The sequence below is a fragment of the Lutra lutra genome, chromosome 7 (assembly GCF_902655055.1).
Source record: "Lutra lutra chromosome 7, mLutLut1.2, whole genome shotgun sequence".
Taxonomy (NCBI): Eukaryota; Metazoa; Chordata; class Mammalia; order Carnivora; family Mustelidae; genus Lutra; species Lutra lutra.
The window spans coordinates 47,095,349-47,111,516 of NC_062284.1; the positions used below are offsets into that span (position 1 = coordinate 47,095,349).

Below are 16,168 nucleotides of genomic sequence, written 5' to 3' on the forward strand. Positions count from 1 at the left end.
GCACAATGTGATTCCTGAGCAAGAACAATGAGTGGATGGTTCCTGGAAACCTGAGTAAGGGTGACAGTGGGACAACGCAGTCTCCCTGCCTCTGTCTTTAGGCTTCCTTGCTGCCAGTAATTTTTCCCTCTGGTCTAAATATATTCTTTTCCTGATGAAATTTAAACTCCATTTCTTCTCATTATGCCCTTGAGAGAAATGGGGAAGAAGTGAAGAGGTTTTTTCTTTGCCTCACATTCTTTATTCCCACTTGTCGATATTGATTTACTGGTGATAACTTAGTGATTATTTCAGTGAGCTTTTGCTGTGGAATAACCAGCCTAACACTCACTGGTTTATTTATTTTTTATTTTTTTCATTTTTTAAAAAGATCTTATTTATTTGTCGGAGAGAAAGAGAGCACAAGCTAGGGGAACAACAGGCAGAGGGAGAAGCAGACTCCCTACTGAGCAGGGAGCCCGATGTGGAACTCGATCCCAGGACCCTGGGATTGTGACGTGAGCGGAAGGCAGGTGCTTAATCTACTGAGCCATCCAGATGTCCCAGCACTTAGTAGTTTAAAAATAGCAGTGTATAGGGGCGCTTGGGGTCTCAGTCATTTGAGCATCCAACTCTTGGTTTTGGTTCAGGTCATGATCTCATGGGTTGTGAGATCCAGCCCTATGTGGGGCCCCGTGCTCAGTGTGGGGTCTGCTCAAGATTCTCTCTCTACCTCTCCCCTGCTCTCTCTCTCTCTCTCAAATATCTTTAAAAAGAGAGAGAGAAACAGCAGTGTCTTACTTTCTGTAATTTTGTGGGTTGGTTGGGCCTCCTCATGTTTTCACTCATCCTCTGAGACGCTAATGCCCTGGCTTCTTTCCACAATGGCCTTGGGGTTGAAACTACTACTGATGTAGAAGGAGGGCTAACCCTAGTCAAGCACGATTTAAAGCTCTGCTTCCGTCAGGTTTGGTAATGTCCTCTTGGCTGAGGGGAAAAAAAAAGAAAAAGTCATGTGATCAAGTCAGGGCTTAAAATGTAGAGGGACAGATTCTGTCTCGTTGCGAGCAACTACAAAATATTATGGCCACAGTTTTTTCACTCTATCCTGGTGCCAGAAGTTCAGCGTTTGGGAAACCTTGGGCATGTTGTTTAACTTCTCCAAGCCTCAGGGAAATGGAGAGAATAACCTTCCTCCAGGGCTCTGAGGATTGAGATGATGCCTACACGCACTTAAAAAGGTGCTTGACCGACATAGTTGATATATATGTTACGGCCGCTTAGCAGATGAATTAGTAGGTTTTTATGATTGCCAGACACTGGTTTAAGCATCTCAAAACACTTAAAAGTTTTGAGATCCTGGGAAAGTTCAGAGAATTTTTTGAAGAGCTGGACCCACACACCTGTGGGGCAGGGACCCGGGCTGCTCTGGTTGGGAGGCTGGGTTGTGTCAGCAGAAAAGCCACTAGCTTCCATGGGTTGCTTGGGCTTTCTTAGCCTCATGGTGGGTGTGGTACTAATACTCACCAGTTGCTTTTTCAGGGAGAGGAAGAGCCATATGGTTAGTTGGGGAGAAACTGACTGTTTTCACGTGCCATTTAGGTTCTGTTTTTACAGATAGGTAGCAGTCTCTTGAAAGTTTTTTGTTTATCTTTAGTCGACTGGGTGAGTTGAAGGACCCTTGGTGCTAGTGGGGTACCCTGCCTGGGCCTGCATGTGGCTAGCTTTGCTGCCTTACTGATGTGTCCATGCTGGGTGCAAACCAGGTTCTCCCCCTCATTCCTGGAGTGATTTGTCTCTGCTGCCACAGAGTGGGACTTCGTGGGCAGGACTGGTACAGCTGATATTCCCAGTGTTTGAAGTGATGGCCAGCTGTTCTGGACTCTTCATTTGTAGGGAATGCTCGGAAGGCAAGCTCCCCGCCCCTGTACCCCGCCTCCCACCCCGGGAGCCACCTGCACCTCGCACAGCCTTAGGCTGTAAAGGGAGCTCAGGACCCATCACTGTGCTTGTCCCACTTGCCTTTGGGTTGGTGGGTGGTGGAGAGGGGCACTAAGTCCTGGGACCAGCCCACAAATCCAGTTCCCTGCCTGCCCCCTCCCCCCTCGCCTGGGATGCTGGGTGGCAAAGAAAAAAAGAAGACTTGTAGGGAAGCAGTGTGCTGTGATCCTGTAGCCGGGGCACAGGGGTGCAAGAGCACTGGGCTCTGAGGGTTCCAAACAGATCCGATTTGGCCGCTGGCCAGATCAAGGGCAGAGAGAGGACTGGTGGTGAAAGAAAGGAATTTATTCCAGTGAGGCGACACCAGGAAGACGACGGACTAGCGCGTCCAAAGTGCTGGAAACTCTTTCTTCGTCTTTTTTTTTTTTTAAGATTTTATTTATTTATTTGATACAGAGATCAGAAGTAAGCAGAGGCAAACAGAGGGGGAAGCAGGCTCCCCGCTGAGCAGAGAGCCCCATGTGGGGCTCGAGCCCAGGACCCTGGGATCATGACCTGAGCCGAAGGCAGAGACTTAACTGACTGAACCACCCAGGTGCTCCACTTTCAGGTTTATGTAAGGAAAATGTGGGACAGAGGTCAGGTTTGTCATTGTCTTGGGGTCAGTCACACAGGGTCTTGTTGGCATCAGGGCAGTCCTTATTGCTTGAGGGGGATAGTTCCCATGTCCGGATGCTCTTCCCTCCAGGTCTTTTGCCTGAGTTAGAAGAGGAGCTGGAAAGAAGAACTTCATTATTAGAAAGAACAGACTGAGGTCAGAGAGGTAGTAGAAGTCCTCTGTCAGTCTGTCCTGGCACTGGGTAGAGACCCTTGGGTGTTGAAAGGGCGGAGCAGCCTGTGTGGCTCAGCCTGGTGTGTGTGGTTTGTGGGCTGTTGGTTGGGGAGTGGGGGTTAGCTGTGTGAGCCTCCTGGGAGTATAAGCTGTGTCTGGAATCTCTGAGTAGCGTCCTGGTTTATGGTCATGGTTAGGTACATGTTCATGTTGCTCCATGTTTATTTGCCCTTCTCCCCGTTGGCTTCCTCCATCCAAGGAAAGTAGTATCTGTATAATATTCATAGACTACCTACCAAGTTTAAGGTACTGAGTGAATCACTACAGAGGGCATAAAGATGGCTCAGAAATGAATTGTGTCCTCCAGCAGCTTGGAGTTTAACAGGGGAAAAGTGACTCTAAATACATGGTGGAACACAGCCAGTGTCATTTTTTATGCATGAATCGCTACCCTGCCAACTTTCAAATAGAATTTGATGTGATATAATTAGTCAGGATTCTTTGGTTGTGTCAGAAATCCAATGCAAGATTACTTAATGAAAAGAGGGTATGTATTGGCGTGGGTTACCTGTTAGAAGGCAGGGATGAACATGGGGTTGAAATGACAGTTTTAGGACCCTATTACCCCTCGGCCTTAAGCCTCGTGTTGTGGGCCCCCTGTATAGTTGGAATCTTTTCACTGGGGGCAACATAGACGCCCCCAGCCCCGGGGATTAGTACTGTGTTCCCCAGAAAGAGATCTGCCTCTCCTGCGGGATTGAATCACTGATTGGCTCTGCTAGCAGTGCCCGCCCACTACTGGGCCAATCACTGTGTTCCAGGGGCTAGCGTAGTCTGGTTGGCCATCTGGGATTATAAGCCCACCCCCTGGCGAGATAGATGGGGCTTCTTGGTTGACTCCCTAGCAGAAACCCCAAAAGAAAAGAGGGGGTTGATTACTGGAGGGTGGGGAGGAAGAACAGATGCTGAAAGCTAGCAAATTAGGAAGAAAATTTATTTTTCGCTACAAATAACGATTAAGCCCTGGGTCAGAGAGACAAAAACTGTTAACAGATCAAAACAGTAATTACACATTTAAGCAGAGGTGGGTAGACGGGTGGCCCACAGGCCACATATGGTGTATTGCCTATTTTTGTAGGGCCTGCAAGCCAAGAATTGCTTTTCAGAATTTTGTGACATGTGATAATTGTGTGAAATTCAAATTTCGGTGTCCATAATGAAGTTTTGTTGGAACATAGCGTGCTTATTTAAGTGTTTTCCGTGACTTTTTGTGCCATAATGGCAAAGGTGAGTGGTTGCTTGTGAAAGAGACCGTATGGCCCTCAGAGCCTAAAAATATTTGCTCTGTGATCTTTGTCAGAAAAAGCTTCCTGACTACTGAGTTTTAAGGGGAAGATGAATTCCCCGATTGAGGAAACTTTAGAATTTAAGCACAAGACTCAGCTTTAAGGTTTTCAGCCTTGAGTGCTTGGTGAAAACATGGATGGCGTAGGTAGGAGAGAGGGTTTTTCCCTGATACTGAAGCTCAGAAAGGAATTAACCACAAAGGTTTTGAGGCAGTTTTTCCAGTCCCCGTGGAAGGAGCTCCTAGGTCTGGTGCATGTAAAAGCTGGCTCCTGTGGTTAGGCTGAGTTCCAGGGTAGAAGGTCGGGTCCTAAGGATGTAGCTCCACTTCATGCCACTTAAAGCAGTGATTTGTGTTTCCAGCCTGTTTTTCGTAGCCTGCTCCACTAATCAAGGTCTTATTTTGATCGAGACTCTGAAGAAACATTATGTAAGTTAAAGTGATAGACAGTTCATACAGCTTAGCCCATAAATTGTTTTTCCCTCGGAGTTGCTGGCTAGTGAAGATCAATAAATGCCAAGAATAGTTTTAAATGTTGCCTCAACTCATTTTTCTTTTCCTTCAGTCAGATGGGGCAGTGTGCCTGTCTCATCATGATATGCTGTGCTGGATGAGGACCCTGGCCCGCAGTGCCCCCGCACAGCCAGCCTTGATTTCTCAGGGGGGTGCACGGCCAGTGGCTCTCTTCAGAGCTAGAGTAGTTTGTACTGGGGGCCCTCCTGCTGGGAGGGTACTCTGGGCAAGTTCCTTATTGCCTAGGGAGCGGTCAGGTCTGAGTGAGAGTTAAGTCTTCTGCCGAGACTTCAAGAGTGCTTTTGGATCTCAGTCCTGGGGACAGCTGAGGTCTCCAGAGCACGTTGTGGGTGTGTTAGCAACAGTCCCTGGAGGAACCATGTCCTCAGCCAGGGTCAGGGTTTAGACCCCTGACGTCTTCCTGTCGCTGTCGGCACTGATAGGCAAGATCAGAAGTGGCCCAAATATGTTTTTGGTTGTTGTCATTTTGCAAGCTGTTTGTGGCAGACTCACCTGTGGTGAGTTTCTGAATGGCTTCTTCTGTGATCCTTGGCAGACACTGTCCTACCTGCTGGTCCTCTTCTGGTATCCTGCCAGGCTTCCCTGAGCACAAAGTTTCACAGTGGCCCCTGAGGCTGCACACAGGGTTCTGTACCCATGACAGTCCCTGTCTGGGTGGCAAGGGTGTGTCCCGTGGCCTCCATCTGTAGGCTGTCCCGGGAGTCCAGGAAGTGGCCGGGCTGCGCTCCTGCTTCCTTTGCTGGCCAGTCTTATCCACCAATCATGTGGTGACAGCCTCGGGGGGGGGCAGTGAATTTACGGGAATAACCGATTCCTTTGAACTCGCTCTAGACTGCTCTACCTTACAGATGGAGAGAAACAGACAGTGGCTAATTAGTAGCTAGAATCCAGTATGCTGGTCTCTTGGTGAGAAATGTGAGTCACGTTCTCTCTAGAATTACCTCAGCTGCTAGACCCACAGTGATGGATGATGGCTCCAGATAAGTGTCTCTTAGCTCTTCAGGAGAGGCAGATGGGCTGCTGGAGGAGGGAGAGTGCTTCCTCAGTCCCCTGGGGGAAGCACTGTGGAGGGGGTGTCATGTGTGCCGAGCTTTACAGCAGGGAGATGATACACAGGTGGCAGCATCCGGGAAAGGAATACCAGGTGGAGCGGAGCCCAGGATCGTGGCACCAAGGCAGAAAACACAGGAAATAGCAAGTTGTTTGGGTTGTCTAGGGTTCCTGATGGCAAGTGGTGGGAGTCCGGTAAGGGATGCTTGAAGCACTCAAGGGGGTTCTCCACGGTCCTGCCCAGGAGCTGGACATTGTCCTAGGCAGCGGAGAACAAAGGAGGGGTCCTACACAGGAAAGTCAGGTGAGCTATCCTTTGAAGAAGAGAGCCCTGGCTGTTGTGGCTAAGATGACCTGGAAGGGGGAGAGGTCAGTTAGGAGGCCGTTGGCATGGTCTAGTAAGAGAAAGTGTGGGTCAGGACAGTAGCTCGGTGGGGGGAGAGGGGAACAGGTACAGGGGGATGTGGTCAGGGTTTGTTCTGGGAAGCCCCTGGAGAGCCAAGGGCAGGTGTAGTACATTCAGATGGGGAAGGGGGAGAGGGGTTAGAAGACTTACCCAGGGACTGGTCCCAAGCCGGCTGTGGTGCAAGGGAGCATCAGGCCCAAGCCTGTGCCTCAAGGCTGTACCTGATCCCTTTAGGAGAGTCCTGTTGGGCCAGGCTGAGGGTCCTGGAAGAGCTGTGTCATGTTCCTTCTCATGTCACAAAGCCTCATTTCTAAGGGAAGCCTGGGGCTGGGACCAGCACTCTCCTCAGTTACAGATATCTTCTTGAGGGAGGACCATGGGCCCAGGAGAGCATGCCTGAGTCAGAAGTCAGGTGATCAAGCGAAGAGCAGATGTCATTAACTGTAGCTCAGGATGGAGCCCAGCTTCTGCGGCCCCGCACCACAGAGTGACCATGTCATCTAGTGGTACATCTCGGCGTGAGGCTGGGAGCCAGCCGAGCAGGGAGCCTGATATGGCTCTTGATCCCTGGACCCCCGATCATGACATGAGCTGAAGGCCACTGCTTAACAACTGAGCCACCCAGGTGCCACGGTTGTGCCTTACTTTGGTGGAGTTTTGGCTACCATAAATACAGTGATGTTACTAGAAATTCTCTCTCACTTGGTATTTAAAAACGAGCAGATCTCCGGCTCTCTCTACTTTTCCTTTTTCCAGTGTCTTTTCTCCCCCCCGTCCTGCTGCTGAGCAAGTTAGCCTTCAGCAGGTCAGAACAGGTCTTTTTAGCTAATTTCCCTTTCTTGAATTGTGGATGCTAAGCATCCAAGTCAGCATTGTTTTCCTGCCTGCAGGTGGGTGATTGGCTTTGTGATAGACCACAGATTGCCTGGCCTCTGAATTGGCCTGCATCCTGCAAAGGGAAATGTGTGCTTGAAGGCAGTTTCTTTTCTTCCTTCTTCTTCTTTCTCTCTCTCTCTTTAAAAAAGATTTTATGGGGGCGCCTGGGTGGCTCAGTGGGTTAAGCCGCTGCCTTCGGCTCAGGTCATGCTCGGCAGGGAGCCTGCTTCCTCCTCTCTCTCTGCCTGCCTCTCTGCCTACTTGTGATCTCTCTGTCAAATAAATAAGTAAAATCTTAAAAAAAAAAAAGATTTTATGTATTTATTTATTTGAAAGAGAGTGAGCAAGAGGGTTTGCACAAGCAAGGGGAGAAGAAGGCTCCCCACTGAGCAAGCAGCCCGATGCTATGCGGGACTCAATCCCAGGACCCCAGGATCATGACCTGAGTCGAAGGCAGATGCTTAACCAGCTGAGCCACCCAGGCACCCAGAGGCATTCTCTTTTAATGGAAAAGTTACTTTGTGATCTTTGGGAAGGGACATTTCTTTAAGCCTTGATTTCTCTGTCTGTAAAATGGGGCTGTTCTGTCAATTATTATTAAGGGCTCATTGAAAATAAGAGACTAAGAATCAGCTTTTCCCATGACTGCCTTTCCCCTTTTTCTTTTCCTTTTGCTGTCTCTTACCCCCCCCCCCCCCGCCATCCTCTTGAGTATAATCCCTATACCTTTTGCTGTGGCTTTTGTTACATCCTGTTTTAAAAATGTTGATAATTTCTTAGAATGGCATGTACTAATGAAAACCAAATTCTGAAAGAGAAAAATGGATATAGAACGCTCCCAGTAATGTCTCATTTAATTGTTAACATTTGCGTGCCTTTTGGGTCCGGAGATGAACACTGAATTTGCAGAAAGGGGTGCACAAAGGTAGAAAATGAAAGCACTTCAAAACTAATGAAAGGAGGTAGGAAGCAGCCTCGGGTTCCCCTTTAGCAAATTTCTGCAGGCGGGACCTTCCCAGAGCGGGAGAAGGAAGTGAACTCTTCCTCACCAGGAGCAGAGAAGCCTTTTTTCTCACTGCCAGACTTAAAGGATTTGTCGATCCCAAAGTCAGATCACATTCCTAGATAGAGCTTGTTATGTCTATAACGTGAGTGTTCCCCTTGCCCAACCACTTTAAAAAAATTGAGATAAGATTGACCTAGAACATTGTGTTTTGAGTGTGCGGTCTGCCGATGGGATGGGTGCATCTTTTGGGAAACGATCACCGCAGTAAGTTTAGCTAATCTTCGTTGTGACATGACTACATTTATTTTTCTTGTGATGAGAACTTTTAAGATGTCCTTGGAGGGCTCCCTGGCTGGCTCGGTCAGTAGAGCACGCAAGTCTTGATGTTGGGCTTGTGAGTTTGAGCCCCAGATTGGGTGGAGAGAAAAAAGATGTCCTGTCTTAGCAGCTTCCAGGTGTACGGTCCCGTATTGTTAACTCTAGTCACCTTGTTGTACGTTCCATCCCAGGATGATTTCTCTTACAACTGAAAGTTTGTACCTTCTGACCACTGTCCCCTGCACCTGAATAAGGACTTTTCTGGAACTTTGGAGTACAGCTCAACATTTGCCCTGTCATTTAGAGCTTAATTATCGAGGCTCCGGATAATGAAGAGCCTGAGTGCTACTGTAGCCTCTGCCATTGGCTTCATGTGTCATCTTGACAGACGGCTCCCTGACTCTGGGCCTCTGTGTTTCTCATCTGTACACAGGGGTGTATGGGGCTTGCTTCTCCCCATTGTTGTGAGGATTAGAGAGGCCTGTGTATTTAAAAGCCCTGGCATAGGAGGTCTTCGTGGAACCAGAGCTTTTGTGGGGTCTTCCCAGGCCTGGGCTCACCCGCCCCATCCCCCCACCCTAGCCTTGCAGCCACATCCGTCCTCCTTTGCTCGGGGAAGGCAGCGAGGGGGGAAAGCTGTGCTCTTGGGAAGGTTGGGTAGCAGAAGGTTACAGTTCATGGCTAACTGAAAGGTTTGGGATTCTCTCTGAATGTTAATTATCTTTGCTCTTTAATTGGATCCCTGAGGTCATGGATAAGGTAACTGGAGGTGGCTCTGTGGAGACCATTATTTGACATACCAGGGCCAGCCACCTTTCCCTTCTGTTTCTTCACCTTTAGAGAAGGGTTAATAGGGATCTGCTGGTGTTGCTAAGAAGAGGTCATTTGAGGCCGAAAGGAACCATTTAAAAATCTCTTTGCCTCTGTTTCTTTAACCTTTGACTCCCTCACTTATCCAAAGTCCTCTCCCTTTTGGTTTTAGCCTTTGTCACAGATGAGCCAGAGTGTGGCTTCCAGGGGTCACTCGGTTTGCTTCTCCGGAGCTCTCTTTTCTTTCCTCTTCCTCCTCTTGCTTCTGTGCTCCCCAGTCCCTCCCTTGCATCTCTGCCCTCTGTTCCTTCGTGCCCCGTCTCCTTCCATCTTGTGTCCCCAACCCCGCCCCCATAGGGAATGCAGATTCCTGTAATAGTCTTCTCTGCCAAACAAAAGGAGGTTCCTCGAATATAGTACCCTTTGGTGGGCTGACCCTCTCCTTGCTCCATCTGCCTGCGAAGGACCTTGCCCACTAGTCAGGCTGGCATTGAGCCTGGCTGGCTGGGAGAATTCAGGGCACAGTCCCCAGTGCCCTGATCATCCCTCTCTCCTTGCCCTTACCATCATACCCACAGGCACATGTTCTTGTTACTTTCCGTGTTCTGTCTCCCCTAGTGGTGATGGCCTTGAGGACACGGACAGGAACTGGGTCCCTTTTTACTCATAGCTCAGTTGTAAGTGTTTATAGAATAACCCAGTGACCCACTGAATTATTTAATCCAAACCCTTTGTTTTACAGGGGTAGAGAATGCTCAGAAATTAAGTTAAAATCATTTGCTCTTGGGGGGAAGAATCAGAAGGCTTTGCACAGTAGTTATCTCTGGGGCAGAAAATAGGAGAGAAGAAAATACTTCATCCACTTAGTTTTTTCATGAAAAACTAAAAGGTTTCATAAAACCTCCTTGTTTGTGTTTGAAAAAGGGCTTACCTGTTCTCATTGTTGTGGGGGCTGAGCAGGATCAGGGCCACAAACCTTCACCTCTCATAGGTTTCCTGGGGTAGCTTGTCAGCCTGGGGGCCTCATGGATGCTGGATGCTTCCTTCACAATGCAGCCTAGCCCACCAGGTCCTGGGGCTCCTCCCGGCCTCGCCCTCCTGATGTTGGGGGCGAGAAAGGGCCTTGGGAAGCAGAGGGGACCTGGGCCTGTGATTTCAGCAGTGGTTGCGGTTGCTGCTGGGAAAGCTGTGGGGGGGGAAGCAAGATGAAGCAAGCCTCCCAGGGCTCCAGGAGCAGGACAGGAAGGGGATGCAGAAGAACTCGGCACCCGGGAAGCTGAGGGGAGGGTGAGTGGGAAAGGTGCATGGTTCACCTGCAGGGACCAGCACAGTTAGGGGGGCAGGCCTGAGCTTGGGGCCTGGGTCATAGCAGGAAGCTGGGGAGGTAAGGCCAGAGCAGTGGCAGGCTGGGAAAGACCAGCTGAGAGGCAGGGGCCGTCCTGCCAGAGAAGGACAGTGAGCACAGGACAGAGGAGGGAGGGCGGCCATTGTGGAGAGCAAAGTGGGGGGATGATGATAGGCGGAGGAAACAGTCTGTCTGGACTTGGGTGACATGGACCTCTTCTGCCCCCAGAGAAGAGCCTGATGGGGTGTGGGCCGCCAGGGGAAGCATGCATTGGCCTGGGGGCTCAGCCGCTTGCTCTGGAGTTGAGTGATTTCAAGGCCCAGGTCTGCAAGCAGCTTCTTGTCTGCCCTTCCAGGTCACCAAGCAGGGCTGTGTGCCTTGCCTGTGGCCCCAGGGTGTGGTCCAGGCAGGGAAAAGCCCTCAGGATTTCCCTCCGCTCCTCGGCCCATCCCCCATGGTCTCTGCAGCCTCCCAGGCAGTTTCCTTCCCTGGTGGTGGGGGAGGCCGGAGCTGACAGCCAGGGATGGAGGAAAGCCGTGTTACATAAGTTTGGAGAAAAAGAGGCTTGCTTGCCATGTGAATAGAAATCAGATCCCAGCAGTGACAGAGGCCATGTGGCCACTCCTGAGCAGCATCTGAGGCCTGGAGAGAACCTCTGAGCCAGCAGAGGAAGGAAGAGTGGGTGGGGAGCACCTGGGGGGCTCAGGTGGTTAAGTGGCTGCCTTCAGGTTGTGGTTCTGGGATTCTGGGATCGAGTCCTGCATCGGGTTCCCTACTCAGCGGGCAGTCGTCTTCTCCCTCTCCCTCTGCTGCTCCCCCTGCTTGTGTTCTCTTTCTCTCAAATAAGTAAATAAAATCTTAAGAAAAAGCTCGGGTGGAGGTGGGTGGGGGCTGCCCTCTGTTGGGGAGGGAGGAAGCAGGGCTCTGGTGCCATGAACTGCTCATCGTGCTCATTGTGGAGGGTCGCCTGTCAAAGAATCCTTTGTCCTGTAAGGGGCAGGGGTGCTGTGTGCCATGTAAATGCCCACCCTGCACCAGGTCGGTCCTGGTTACCATCGGGTGAGGTCACAAGCGCCGTGACTATTAGCACCGCGGCACTGACAGGCGGGTGGGTGCCAGGGCTGCAGAGGGACCTGCTCAAGGCTGCAAGTGGAGGGGGGCGGAGGGGGTGGGAGGGCAGGCAGGGCAGGGATTTGAATACAGGTCCCTTTAGCCAGGGGTGCTCTTCGACTTGAGAAAAAGGCCCAACCTGCCTTGGGCACATTTGGGAGGTGAAGGAGGCACAGGAGTGAAGGGCTGGGGCATCCGGTGGCAAGTGTTGGAGTGTCCGGTGTGTGCTGTCCCCACAGCGCCATCTCCCAGCTATCTGTCCCCAGCTCTGTCCTACCACTCCACGGAGCCCACTGTATCCTGAACATTATTAACCAGTGTGTTTGAAGGGGTTGTGCAGGAGGCTACACGACAGGAAGTGGCTGAGGGGAGTAGAGTTGGGTCATGTGACAGGGGGGTGGGCGAGAAGAGGACAGGCCTAGGTATCAGAGGTCTGACTTTCTGGTTCCAGCTGCACCCAGTTTCTGCTGTGGGACCTGGGCCAGGTTCCTAGACCCCTCTGGGCATTAGACTGAAGGGGAGAAGCCAGATTCCCTCTCACGTTACTTCTGATGCCTGCATTCTAGAAGTCTGTATGTAGGAGACACAGGGAGGGTGCCAGGGGTTGGGAAAGGTCTCATGTCCTGTGCCATGGTGAGGGCTGGATCTTGGGAGGACCACACCAGTGGCTCTGAGTGCTCGTGTGTGTTCACGGTGAGTTCAGAGCCATTCTGTCACAAGGGTTTTGGAGCCCCTGGTGCATGTTGGTTACAGTCCTGGCTCCTGGCCCACAGTGGTGAGGCCCTCTGGTGGAGGGGGGTGGTGAGCACAGAGGCGCTTGAGCGGGAATGGGGCTGAGGTGGGAGGCTCAAGGGAAAGGACCTACTGGAATAGGAGAGGGTTTTTTGTTTGTTTGTTTTTTTAATAGATTTTATTTATTTATTTGACAGAGATCACAAGTAGGCAGAGAGGCAGTTAGAGAGATGGGGGGAGGCAGGCTCCCTGCTGAGCAGAGAGCCCGATGTGGGGCTCCATCCCAGGACCCTGAGATTATGACCTGAGCCGAAGGCAGAGGCTTAGCCCACTGAGCCACCCAGGTGCCCCAGGAGAGGGTGTTTTTGTGGTGTTTTTTCCCACTTTACCCTTGGAAAGAAACTTACAAAGACTTGTTAGAAACTGTTTAAGGATAAATACAAGCATGTAGCATTTCATTGTGCTTTGCAGATACTGCACTTTTTGCAAAATGACGGTTTGCATCATTCCTGTGTTGAGCAAGTCCATACCATTTTCCCAACATCGTTTGCTCCCTCCATGTCTCTTGGTCACATTTTGGTAATTCTTGAATTTTTCAAACTTTCTCATTATCATATTTGTTACGGTGATCTGTGATCAGTGATTATACTTTGCCGAAAGCTCAGGTTAACCATAGTTAGCACTTTTTAGCAATAACGTTTTAAATTCAAGTATGTACATCTTTTTTAAATTATTTATTTATTTATTTATTTATTTTTTAAAGATTTTATTTAGTTATTTATTTGACAGAGATCACAAGTAGGCAGAGAGGCAGGCAGAGAGAGAGGAGGAAGCAGGCTCCCCGCCGAGCAGAGAGCCCGATGTGGGGCTCGATCCCAGGACCCTGGGATCATGACCTGAGCCGAAGGCAGAGGCTTTAACCCACTGAGCCACCCAGGCGCCCCTGTACATCTTTTTTTTAAAAGACGTAATGCTGCTGTATACTTAATAGACTACCATCTAGTGTAAACATAACTTTTAAAACATAAATTTATTTGGGAGTGAGTGAGCATGGGTGGGGAGCAGAAGGAGAGGGGGAGGGAGAAGCAGATGTCTCCCTGCTGAGAAGGGATTCCCCAGCTCCCGTCACCCCACCTGGGGCTCAATCCCAGGACCCTGATATCATGACTGGAGCTGAAGGCAGCTGCTTAACCAACTGAGCCACCCAGGTGTCCCAGCATAACCTTTATATGCACCAGGAAACCCAGACAAATTATTTGACTTCCTTTATTGTGATACTCACTTTATTGTAGTGGCCTGGAACTGAACCTGCCAGATCTCAGAAGTGTTCCTGTCAGTGCATTCATCTGAGTATTGAAGGGAAAAATAATAAAATGGGAATAGTGGTTCTAGCAGTTTTGGCTTATGGGGATTGTTTTTTTTCCTCTATTTTCCAGATATTCTATAATTTCTGTAATAGTGTCTCTATTACTTCTGTCAAAGACTGTCTGTCTGGTTTATGCTTTGCTCCTGGGTATGACCTGCGTACTGCGTGGCTCCTACTGCTGATGTCTGCCCACAGAACCCTGGCCTGGTGATTTTTACCAAGTCCCAGCCTCATCTCCCCACCTGTAAATGAGAACACTGGACTCTTCTGCCCACTTGACAGGGCAGTGGTTTGAATCAGGGGAAGTGGGGAAAGAAAAACATTTGAAAGTTAACCTCCCTCTGCAAAGGGAAAGGCTGATGAACTAGTAGTCATGGGGGCAGCCGGTGGGAAGTGGGGAGGGTCCAAGTGCAGGGACGGGGTTGGGGCTGATTCTGGAGGCACTGCCTTGCCTGGCCCCAGTAGGGCAGCGAGGGGCTCTCCTTGACTGACAGTGGGCCTCAGCTCTGTAGGCTGTTTGGGAAATCACTTCCGAGAAAGGCAATCATAAGGCCTCACTCCCAGCCTCTGCCACACGTATTCAGAAAATGATGCTCTATGCTTGGTATCAAGGTCAAGCATTGAAACTCCTGCCCCCATCCCATCTCCCTTTAGTCTCTGGTCTGTAGCCTTAGCAAGCATACAGGTTTTATTAGTTGTATTTTTCTTCCCGCCTCATGATCCAATCATAGATATTCAGTCTTGCCAGTAAGGGTGATTGAAGCAATGAAGTTTGAAATCTTGATTATTCGTAATAACTGACTACCTCCTATGGGTCATGTGTTCAAATTCGGATTCTCAGAGTGGGAATCTGCTGCCTTTCTGTCCTGCTTGTACAACAGGTGGCCATTTCCTCTCCTGAGAATCATTTCCCAAACCCTGAATAAGGGGGCATAAGAGACCTTGGTGTCCAGCGTTTGCAAGCCAGGGGCTGGCTCTGTGATGGTCACAGGTGCTTGGACTTATGGTCAGGGCTGGACTGTCTGGAGAATGTTGACCCTTCTCCCTCCCCAGTCCACCCGTGTCAACTCCCTACCTTTCCGTGTTCTCTCCCCTGCAGATGTCAAGCCTTCCAACATCCTCGTGAACTCCCGTGGGGAGATCAAGCTCTGTGACTTTGGGGTCAGTGGGCAACTCATCGACTCCATGGCCAACTCCTTCGTGGGCACAAGGTCCTACATGTCGGTATGAACAGTGGGTTCCGTTTCTCCAGCATCTTGCCTGGTGGGGATAGGAGCCAAGCGGGTAGCTTCCCCCATGGTGCCAGGGGCTGGATGATGGCGGGGAGGAGAAGGAAATGAGGGAGGAGGCATCAGTGGCTGCATCGGCATGTTCTCTTCTCACCCCCATGCCACAAGCTTCACAGGGGCAGGGATAGGACTGTGGGGGGGGGGGGGTCTCAGTTGTCCCTAGGGGCTGGCATGTGGTAGGTGCCCGTGGAGTGCTTGGCAAGTAGGCTAATGTTTGGTTGACTGAACAGGTGGTAGTTGGCTAGTGTGCTCCAGAGAAGGATTCAGAAAGGGGGAGATGTGACTCTGGGTGAGTGGGGATCTCCGTGGAGATCCAGGCATGGATTAATCTGGTGGGGAGGCAGAGGCTGGGGCATCCTGGCACACAGGGTGTTTTCTGAGTTCTCTTCCACATCCTTGAGTGAGCTCATCTGATCTGTGTGGTTGCCCCATGAAGAGCAGATTATCGCTCCCATTTTAGAGATGAGGAAAGGCAGATACAGAGCCTGGACTGAAAGCCAGGTCTCCTTGCCAGTTAGTCCCCTGTGCTCAGCACACCTTCACTTGCCCTTTGGGTCCGATTCCACACCTGCTTCCGGCCTCCATGTGTGGAAGTTGATGCCCACATCCTCATTCCTTCTCGCCCGTCCCCTGCCCCCACCTGGGCAGCCATGTCCACATGACTGGCACAGTGCTGACCCACATTTCCGCCCCCTCCACTCGAGTGACACAGTCTTTCAGAAACATGAAACAGGGCTCTTCAGGTTCTTCCCTCAGTGTCTAAGAACTGAGCAGCTAGTGTTCTGGGCCACTCACCTGCCGCTGCAAAGTTCAAAATCTGTCAGCAGGCCCTGGGACCCGTTGATCAGGGTTAGTGGTTTAGGTGTTTGTGGTTACATGGTCAGTTCCAAAATAGTCCAGTGTTTGAGTTAGTGAAAATTCCTATGGGAGATATTAATGATGTCCAAAAACACATACAGTGGTCAGGATGAGATTTTTTTTTGTGGAGTTCTTGAAATACATGTGCTATTTCAGTTAATGCTGGATAAAAATAATGCTTTGTATAGTAATATGTACATTCCCCCCTAACTCTTCCTGCCAGTAACAGCCCTTATTTGTATAGCATTTTGTGACATCTAACATCTGGTCCCATTGGGTTTGGCCTTCTCAGTAACCCCGTTAGGAGAGCGGATGTTTTCTGATGTCCGTATTGTCCTCACCACCACCTTCATCAGCTCCACTTTATAGAT

The 16,168-nt window shown here is 50.2% G+C and overlaps 1 protein-coding gene across 2 annotated transcripts in view; it reads left to right on the forward strand.

Annotated features, from left to right (window-relative positions):
- Nucleotides 1–16,168, forward strand: part of MAP2K1 (mitogen-activated protein kinase kinase 1) — a 79,628-nt gene that overhangs the window by 56,819 nt on the left and 6,641 nt on the right. For both annotated transcript variants that reach the window (XM_047739199.1, XM_047739200.1), the window contains exon 6: nucleotides 14,750–14,874. In XM_047739199.1, coding sequence (XP_047595155.1) covers nucleotides 14,750–14,874 — 125 coding nt within the window. The remainder of the gene's footprint in view (nucleotides 1–14,749; nucleotides 14,875–16,168) is intronic.